This window comes from Bidens hawaiensis, unplaced genomic scaffold, assembly GCF_021521415.1.
Source record: "Bidens hawaiensis isolate Kalapana, Puna unplaced genomic scaffold, B.hawaiensis_p1.1 tig00002525_1, whole genome shotgun sequence".
In the NCBI taxonomy this organism is placed as follows: Eukaryota; Viridiplantae; Streptophyta; class Magnoliopsida; order Asterales; family Asteraceae; genus Bidens; species Bidens hawaiensis.
The window spans coordinates 2,402,607-2,413,572 of record NW_027491138.1 but is presented as its reverse complement, the minus strand read 5'-3'; the positions used below and the strand labels follow the sequence as shown (position 1 = coordinate 2,413,572).

The 10,966-nt window shown below is 31.5% G+C and overlaps 1 protein-coding gene across 1 annotated transcript; it reads left to right on the top strand.

Moving 5' to 3' along the window:
• The first annotated feature begins 9,486 nt into the window (after positions 1–9,486).
• LOC143620094 (uncharacterized) lies at positions 9,487–10,406 on the top strand. Its single transcript, XM_077091869.1, has 2 exons — positions 9,487–9,970; positions 10,272–10,406. Exons 1-2 carry the CDS (start codon positions 9,487–9,489, stop codon positions 10,328–10,330), a joined length of 543 nt encoding a protein of 180 aa, XP_076947984.1. The 3' UTR covers positions 10,331–10,406.
• The last annotated feature ends 560 nt before the right edge of the window (positions 10,407–10,966 follow it).

Below are 10,966 nucleotides of genomic sequence, written 5' to 3'. Positions count from 1 at the left end.
AGGTTTAATGTAGGAGTGATAAGTGACAAAACTTGTAGCTTTATTAGAGAGTATAGATATAGATATAGATATAGATATAGATTGTATATATTTTGTGATTGTGATCCAGCTTAAACAAAATGGATTTCAATTGGAAATTCTCTTGCAATTAATATATTTAGTCAACCGCTTAATGGAATGCGGGAGTTAGTTTTCGTATGTCGTTTGTGAAATTATGATGATCATATAATTAGTTGTCACTTGTTAGTGTCACGAAGCTATTATTATTTAGGGTATTACGTTATCGGTCAAGTTATTTTACAAACGGAGACAAAAATAAAAAAGATGAGAAAGATTTATATCTATACAAAAAACCCCTAAAAATCATAACTCAAAATTTAATAAAAAAAGTAAAAACACAAAAATATGTTCACCGTCTTCCTCATTTAAAATAAGCAATGTTGAGTGGAAAAAGATCATTGTGCATTTTTATTTGTTATTATGTTTTGTGTTTATTTTCGTCATTGATTGTGCTTTTTTCCTTGACATTGTGTCTATTTTTCTTGATATTGTGTTATATTACTCAACATTGTGTTTATATTTGTTCGGTATTGTGTTATATTTTACGATCTATTGTGTTTTTTAGTTATAATTGCGTATTTTTGTTCATTTTCGTTATTTTGTCTTTGATCTTGGCATTGTGTCTTTCGTCTTTTTTTTTTTGGAATTACGAGAATGACGAAGGAAATGTTTGAGTTTATAAGTTTTTTTCATTAATTATATTTAGAGTTATGATTTTTTTTATTATTATTTTTGAATTTTTTATTGAGAGGATTTTTGTGTGGCCACAAATTCTTCTCACACTTTTCATTTTTATCTTCCTTTGTATTTTAAGATTTCCCTTACGATAACAGATCAAGAACGGGGTATATGTTACTTCTAGGGGGGCGCTCCTATATCCTGGAAGTCAAAGAAACGACCAGTTGTCTCTCGATCTTTGGCCAAAGCCGAGTATCGTGCTATGGCATCCACCGTTAGTGAGATCTTGTGGATGAGATGGTTGTTACAAGAATTTGAAATGTCATGTACCGGGCCCACACAACTTTTTTGTGACAACCAGGCCGCTAGACACATTGCCAACAACCTCATTTTTCATGAACGGACGAAACATGTTGAAATGGACTATTGCTTTGTTAGAGAAAGGTCGAATCTAAAGGTATACAACCCATGGCGAGTAAGACAAATGAGCAAATTGAATATGTTTTCACTTTACCGTTAGGGATACAAAGTCTTCACAATCTACTCGACTAGTTAGGCATTACGGATCTCCATGCGTGAACTTGAGACGAATAATGGACCGCGATTTATGTGGACCTTGATACACTCATTATCTTTTATTCTTCATGGTTTATGATTTCTTTATTTTAGTCTCTGCTTGTTTTGGGTGCTAGATAAGAACCTTTCCTTTTTTTTGTTTTTCTCTAAGTCCTCTATGTATAAAGGGTGTCTCTTCTGTAAGCGAACAACAATGATCAATTGAATATTGATATTATATCATAATAACAATAGTTATTATAATAATCTCAACTTTGATTTACTTGTCAAGATTAATCCTTATTCAGGAAATGTTTACAAACGGTTGCAACTTTAAATGTATCTTCCTCCAGCGTTCCAACTTTAAATGTATCTTTCCTTAGTGATTTTTAAGGTTGAAATAATTATTAACCAATATATAAAAGTTAGGATTATTTATTCTTAATTTGCCAATCATGATGGGACAAATGAACATTGAGAAAACAAATGTAGAAGATCAAGAAAAATTATTTAACGATGGACGAAAGTTAAATGCTAAGTTGGGCTTAAGTGATTTTATAAGTTAAAAATAGCCTTACTGGAGGAGTGGTTACCGAGGGTGGTTGGTTGTTAGGACTTAGGAAAGGAAGTCGGTTTATAAAAGACAAAATAGCAAAACTCGTCATTTATGTTTTTACGTTTTTTCAATGTTTATCCTTTCGCAAACTTAATGACAGAAAACATCCTTTATGCTAAAAAACCATATCACGTTACGTCCTTTGACACTAACCCCGTTAATTTTTCTCGTTAAATTTGGTCATGTGCAAGACACATTAGGGTAGTTTGGTAATTTTACTTATTTATAAAAAACATATTTATAAACAAACGTATAAACTCTCCCTCCCCCCCCCCCCCTCTCTCTCACTCTCTCCCCCTGTTACACTTCATCCATGGCGGATATGGAGCAAGGCGTTGACACCGAATTGGGCGAAGGAGGGTTGCGATTCGCCGAACTCGATATCGCAGAAGAATAATTTGGAGAGGGTGGATTGGGAGTTGAGGTTGTTGGTAGTGAAGGATTTTTATAAGAGGAAGAATTCTGATTTTAAGGATTTGAGGTGGAGTTGGACGACGTCGAAGAATATTATTAAGTTGAAGGATCTGGGTTTGGTGGAGATGATGCGGCGGAGGAGGGTGTCGGAGAGTTGGATGACGCCTGAGTTGAAACGGGATCGGATGGATTGGAGTTAGGAGAGTAGATCGGCGTCGGCGGTGGTGGCTCCGACGAGGAATGGGGGTGGACCCAACTTTATTCTAAACTAAGGGAAAATGTCAAAAAATAGTAATCGGGTTTCAAAAGCGTTCCATTTAGGTCACTCATGCAATTTTTCCTCAAATCGGGTTACTAAATCTTTAAATCAAGTCTCACCAATTTTTTTATGCGTCAAAAACAAATAGAGGATATGATGTGGGGGTCGGGATTTGCAATGTATGTAGTTAAATTTTAAAAATAAAAAAAACGTTAATTATATTAAAATTTAAAAATAAAATCCATGTCACCACCACAATGTCAACATCAAAAGAAAGATAAAAAAGATTTCTATTGTGAAACAAAAAACAAAAATACTATAAAATCATGTTAAACCTTTAATTTAATAAAATAAGAAAGCTGAGTAACTTAATTGGAACATTTTTTAAACTTGAGTGACCTAATTAGAACACTTTTGAAACTGTTACTATTCTATGAAATTGCCACCATAAACTAAACATTTAAGTATTTATTTTGAAAAACTAGCAAGCCCACTGAAAATTGTCTTCTTCAATGTCTTATTTGCACAGTTCGCCAGACCACCGCTTTTTGGCCGGAAAATATTTAAACATTTTCTTTTCTCTTTGAACTTCAAATTTTTTTCAAGGGTAACCTATTATTTGCTTAAGGGTATCTTATACTTAAAACAGAGGGAAAAAACAAACAAAATTACACTTCACCACAAAAGTTGAGAGGTAACCCGGGCTATCCCTGCCCCTCATATAGATCCGCTCTTGCATGGCATATCAATGAGGTTTGTCCCATCATCCAAGCCCAATCCGCCCAAAAGACATTAATGGTATTGGAGGGAGGGATATGTCTTTTGAACCAGCCTTTCTTATGTCCACAACAAATTTGAAGTTATGAGGTGTGTTGCATTTAAGCAACAAGAGGTTATTTGTTTATAACAATGGTTTCTTGAATAATTTTAACACCTTACCTTTTGCCGTCTTCTTTAAATTGTGTAAACACTTGAAATGTTTTGCTCACACTTGCTTTTAGATCAAATAAGTTGGTTTTAATAAAGAGTTTTAGATTACTTAGTATTTGTGACCCTAGTTATCCTAGTAATACATAAATCCCAGACCGCCTTTGTTGGCATCTTCATTGGTATCAACGGCTAAAACAAGTACTTTTTTAGCCAACATAAGTTTAGCAGCAAATCAAAATCGATTTTACTCGATGGAGACAACTACCTCGGTTGGAAACATCAAATGCTTACATTCTTAAAACCATGGGATTGTAACCGTTTATTAACAAAAATATATCACCACCAGAAGGTAACTCTCCAAAACATATTAAGTGGTGCTACTCAATTGGGACCTCTTTTTTAAGTTAGCACGCTCTATAATATTTGAGGATTATGACTTGTTTTTTTAACTCATTGTCTAGCTAGCTTGATTATAACCAAATTGACATGTTTTATGATTTTAGATAACTCAAATGAACTCATAATCTCATATACAATTTATTTTTCCAAAATCAACCCATTCTTAATAAAAAATAATAAAAAAAAGGTCACGATTGTCATATATATAGTGTATGTAGAGTGTAGACGAGTTCCTTTACAAAGTGTGTTATCGTGTGAATCATAAGAATTTATCTGGCACATGTACTTTAGGCGTGTGGTATATTCATCCATTTAATTACACTTCATATGTTTATAACCATGTAAAGAAAGTGAATAGTTGCACAATATGTTTACATAATTACGTAGCATATATTTATAATTACCTAACAATGCATATAATTGGTAAAGTTTATACCACCAGTTGTCAAAGTTTTTATTTTTATAAAATCACTTTTTTTAATATATCATTACTCTACTTAATATAATATTCATCATATGAAGTTATATTCATCTCTTCCGACATTCAAAAAGATATATAAATAAAATTCGTTTATTTATTAAACATACAATGTGTAAATCATGCTTGTGATTATGTTTACGATTGAGTAAACTATGTGTATGTAAACATTTTAAAATAAAAATAAAGCACGCGAACACATTTTTAATATTTTTTTATATAAATAACATAAAAAATTATATATAATAAAAGTTTTAAAAACTATAAACCATTAATAATAATAATAATAATAATAATAAACTCTTTAAGTTTGTGTGTGTATTGCAATAATTTGTTCTTCTAAAACCAACCTTGACCGTCATTCCAACTTTGTTAGGATAGTAAAATGATTAGGGTGTGAAATAGAATGGTAAGGATTAGTATACACCATCTAGTTTTTTTTTAAAAAGAAAATAATAAATAAATAATAAAAATCTCCCAATGATACACCTTTTTAAAAATTTGTTATTTTTTTTGAACGACTAATTTGGATCATTCACGGACCATTGGAGCATCATCGTGCCACCAGTGGTACCACGCGATCATATCCACCACCAAGCCACCAATTCAGGAGGAAACTCAATATTTGAGAAAAATCCCCTCTTATGAGATTCGAACCCAGGATTTTATAGTCACTAAGTTTTATCCCACCACCAAGATACCATTGGACAAGAAGTCCTTTGGTTATAAGAATGTAAAAAAAAAATAAATTGCATGGGGACATAAACATGGTACCCTGCTCTCTGTCACGCTAACCATATTTAATTATGTAAAACACTATATATTATGATCAATAATTAACAAGTAATCATTTGGTTCGTCTTTGTCGAAGATAATCAATGATCCTCACATAGCAACTGAGTTGACTACTTGACTCAGCCCCACTCGGTATATTTACGTAAAAAGCCTCCCGCTTATATTCATCTTTGTTATAAGAATATAGCCCCATTTGTTTCTTAATTCACTCAATAAATTGACACACTCTCGTACCATGCTTGTACAGTTTTAATACTAGAGGCCCTTTCCCACAATTTTGACTACTACTAAAAAGGAGCCCTACTTCTGTTTCTTCTATCAAATTATTTGACATCATTTAACTTATATTATAGTTTTCTTTTATAACTTTTTGTATATTCATATTTTATACTAAAACGAAAATGACCTTGCGATTGTTTAGTCTACATGAGTGTTATATATAATAATATAAAAAACAAAGGCAAATAAAATTTAAATAATTATACGCTTGTTTAGTCTTGAAAGTTTAATCGAGCTTGTTATATGACATTATAGTTTCAAAAAAAGTTAAGAACTTTTATGAATTCATAACAATCAAATATTTTTCTAATTTTTTTATATGTTAACATTATTTGAGACTAGTTTTATCATATTTAAAAAAAAGTTTGATTAGATATTAAATCACAAGTTACAAATGTGTAAAATTTATATAATAACAAACTTACATATGTGTAAAACAGCATAAGTATGTGTAAAAACTAATTTTCATAGTTGTAATCGTAAATATAGATCTAAAAAATGATAAAACAACACTCCAATAATATTAGCATACAAACTTTTATATAAAAAAAAACGTTAGTTATTACGAGTTTTTAAGTAATCTAAATAATTTAGTAGTTATGTAATGACACTCATCCTATATGGGGTATATCTTACTAATAAACTTGTTAATTTGTCAAACTCTTTTATCATCAAACTCTAAGTATATTATTAACTTACTTAAAATAAATAAACTTAAAATCCAAAAAAATATAATATTAGAAACGAATAATGTAAAATAACCCCCGTAATACGGGGGATAAAAGCTAGTGTGTGTGTGTGTATACATATATATATACATACACTAGAAGAGTGTCCGCGCGATGCAACGGAAAACACATACTTTGATAATCATATAATAAATTTATAGGTGTTCATTCTTCCGTAAATTATGAGACCGTTCATCAATTTGGTTTCACGATTGAAACGAAGCTGATCGTACATATTGAAATGTTAATTATTTACATATTTAATATTAGATATGTTTTAGACTATAATATATATTAGATAGTTAAAATATAGTTAAACAAAGTTTTATTTGATATGAGTAAACTCGTCTATTACAACTTTAATGTAACCCAATTTCCAATATGATTTTTTTGTAATATTTGTTTTTGTTATGAATCCGCCTTCTATTTGTTGTAATAAGATTTATCATTTATATGACCAAAGTTATCTTTGCATATTATGATTCTCTTAGATAACATATTAGTTGGTGTTTAGTTTGAAGTGAATGTATAGGCAGATTAATAATTCTTATTTTAAACTCAATTTATTATCGAAGTACAAACTCTATCGGAACCTGGTCGTTGGTAATGGTTCGGCTTAGTTGGGTTATAATTTTAAACAGTCCAGTTTTGGTTTTCGACGACAAAAAAAACGTGTAAAGTTGGCTCATGGTTTAATATAAAGCCATCAAAACCGAACCGCAACAAATCTGCATAAAATGTTTTTCTTTACTTCGAAAATTATAGCAATATCATACTCAAATTAAAGATAATAAAATGCTCGTTTTTATGATGCCATTTATTTTAAAAAATATTAACGTATGAAAAAGTTATGATCGTTTAAAAATCGTGAGGGTAATTGAGTTAAAAGTGAAAATAAATGAATATATAAGTAAAATATTAGGACCAATGTTGTAACTTTAAGGGATTAAAGTTGTAAATATTTTGAACAAATTTCAATTGCACGTGGGATTCTATATAACAATGAAATTATTATATGTTGTACCTAATGGATTAAATGTTGTAAATTACTTAAAATAAACGTCTCAAAAAAAACTTTCAAGAAAAATAATAGAAAAAAATTATAAAACCAAAAAAAAATGCAAAAATAAAAAAAGTAAAAAAACCAAAACATTTATCTAGCATCCCGGTTTCACAATAAAAAGGAATCTCAGTTTTGCTAAATTATACATATATCTATAATACTTATAAACACATATATACATATATGTATATATGCATGATAATGTACATGTGTGTATATTATGTATAGTTTAGCAAAACCAAGTTTTTTTAATGAAACCGGGATGCTTGATATACGTTTTAGTTTTTTTTACGTTTTTAAAATTTTTGTTTTTTTTATAATTTTTTAAATATTGTTTTGAATATGTTTTTTTGTAGTCAAAAGTGGTTCTCAAAGTCCTCACTTTCAAATAGTTTCCTTATGATCCTAACCATATATATACATATATATAGGTTAATCGAGCTCGCTATATGACACTATGGTGGGGGTTGCTTATTATCCGCGTATATGTATTGGCTTAGGTTGTGGTGGACTCGGAAATTATCTCACATGGGACGAAATTTTTTTGGGTCGGTACTAAGTTATATAATTCTTTTTCGATCAGTTCAGCTGTTCAAGTCGGATCAAATCTGTATATAATTTCTTTTTTGGTTCGATTCAGACGTTATGGTCAAGTCAAATGGAGTCATTTCATATAAAAGAAGATATGAAACAAAATATCATATAACCAAAAAAAGTACATTAAACATCATAAGAAATGCACAATTAAAAACACAATATATCTAATGTGGACTAGAGTTTGGATGAGAGGTACGCCAAGATAGGCGGATCGCGGGCGATCGCGGTTGACAGCCAACAAGTCGCAGCCTAAGAAACTGATGGGTGAGGTCCGAGGTCAGGTCGACGATCAAAGGTTTACCTGCGTCAAACAAATTAACATTTGGACCCACTTATTTTTTAGTCAAGTTAAATATGGATTTGGTTGAATATTAGGCTTAAAAATTGGGTAGATGTTGATAGAATTTAGAATCGCATTCACTAATTTAGGGTGTGGTTGTAAGTGGCTTTGAAGGGTTGTGACTTTGTAAGATAAAATGTTACCGTTCATTTGTATATTTGAAAAGTTTTTTTTTCAACCCTATTAGTTTTTTAATATTTTTTAAAAATGATTATGAAATGAGAAAAGAGAAAATATAATAATAAATGTTTGAAAACTATTATTCAAATTAAATTTTGATGAAAAATATGGTGATTTTTAGTGTAATTTTATGTTTGAAGATGAACGAATGGATGTGAATGCTTAAAAAAGTTGGGTAGAGATTGGTTGCGTTGGATATTTGACTTAAAAATTGAGTATTAAACTAAAATTTAATTTGATAAATTATTTATATTACTTTTATATAATTAAATTTATAAAAATTTTTATTTTACATTTTATTAGGGTCAGCCTCGAAGTTTTATGGTGGTCGTCTAAAAAATCAATAGGGGCCGATATCAAATTTCCACATGAGCTAGTCAGAATCTTTGCACTATAATATTATTAAAAAGAAATTCACAAGGGACACCCCCTATCACATAGCTAGGTCCGTCCACCCCTGGGCTCAAGCTCGACATTGTAAATCGTAGTTTGATTCAAGCTTTTATTGTGTTAAATCTTGAGTAACCCACTAGTAGCTTGGCTAATTTACATCATACGAGTATTGTAATAGGTTCAACACTTATTGTTAGTTAAAAATATTTTTAGAATTATTGTATGTTTTTATTGCTTTAGAATTAATCTAAAGAAAAACACAATGTGGCTATAGCTTATTTGGTGGAGGTTCTTCTCTTCTAGACTGTCAGTTATGAAACGACACGGATGCTCTGATGCCACGCCCCCATAGCGCTACCCCCTTATACTAGCGACGCCATCACTGTTACTCCACAACGATCATCCTTATTGTGAGGTCCCGGGTTCTAACCCAGGTAAGGAATTTATATTTAGGAGTCTTGAGAGTATTAAACGTATTGTCGTTTTAAAAATATAATAGTTAAAACATATTTTTTGAATTATGAAAGAGAAAGAAAATTACTACTTTAATGCAATAGCTAAAAGGTCAGTTACTTTTAACCAAAAAACCTGTTGGAGTCTGACACGTGAGCGGCACACAAGGGGCATTTCCGTAAAACCACATCACACCCTTTAAAAACCCATGTTCCCCAACACACCCTAATAAACTAAACCCTCTTGTTCTCACATTATCTTCATCATCCATGGCAGCATTACGGCACAGGCACAAGCACAAGCACAAGCACAAACACACACTCATCCTCACTCTCCTATGCATCCTCATCCACTCAGCCCAGTCTAACCCATCACCAGTATCAGAATCCGTGACCGAATCGTCAATCCACGATCTCCTCAAAAGCAAAGGCCTGCCGGTGGGCCTGTTCCCAAAGGAAGTCGAATCGTTCACTCTGTACGAAACAGGCCTGCTAGAAGTGTTTTTACGAGGGCCATGTTTAACGAAATTCGATACCATGGCGTTTTACGAGAGTACCGTGAGAGCTAATTTGACTCACGGGAGTCTCACCGGCGTTGAGGGTTTGTCGCAGGAGGAGTTGTTTCTTTGGCTCCCGGTGAAGGATATTATTGTTGATGATCCGAAATCTGGGCTTATTTTGTTTGACATTGGGTTTGCGCATAAGCAGCTGTCTCTGTCGTTGTTTGAAGATCCACCGGATTGTAAATCGGAAGGTAGATCTGTCAATTCCGTACAAATTTGATTCTTTTTTTTTTGTGAGATTGTTGAAATAATCGTAATTAATTATTTGAATCCAGACAGATCCGGTTCAATTTTGAGAGATTGTTGAAATAATTATATGAATATTGAGACAGATCCGGTTTAATTTTGAGAGATTGTTGAATTAATTGTAATTGATTATGATATAATAATAGTAATGGAATCTGCCTGGATTTAAGCTGTTTAGATAACGGAAGTAACTGGAAATTATTATTATTATTATTATTATTAAATTTAACTTATTTTTTGGTGTAGATGTGTTGAAAATGAAGAACAGGTCCAGAAAGGAGTTTGGATTTGAAGCTCAAATGTAGGAGAAGAAGAAGAAATGGGGTTTAATTTTGCAATTTATTATTTAGGTTTTTTTTTTGTTTTTGGTTTTTCAAGAAATTGTTTGTTGATCAGGTGGGTGGGGTGATTGTACCAATGTAAATTTTGAATTCTTGTTCTCTAATCACCATAATTTTCTTTCTGGTTTTAGGGTTTATAGATTCATGAATAAATTAATCTTTGTTTTGTTTTGTTTTGTTTTGTTTGATTGATTCCAGCGACAATACCTGATTGGGTGTAGTGTACACAAAGCGTTCACGGGTGTCTTTTTTTACCCGGTTTTGTGGCTTTATAGACCGGTTCAAACTTCAAACTGCAATTATTACGATTAAAGAATTATTTTTTTTATTGCGCTTCGACTGAGAACAAAACCTCTGGAAAGCAATATTTAAATCAACATAATGTTTTTTATTACTTTATTGGTGTGTTGTTATTATATGTCTCTTTCACAATAAGTGTAATTCCTATTTACCCAAGTGGAGGTCTTGCCTGGACAATCGAGGGGCTGACGTAAGGCAAATTTGTTAATATTCACTTAAACCACACCTTGTTTGTCTTTGGAGTGATATCTCTTGTACCTTAATCTCTTTGCTTATGATCTTGCTAATACAAAGTTATCC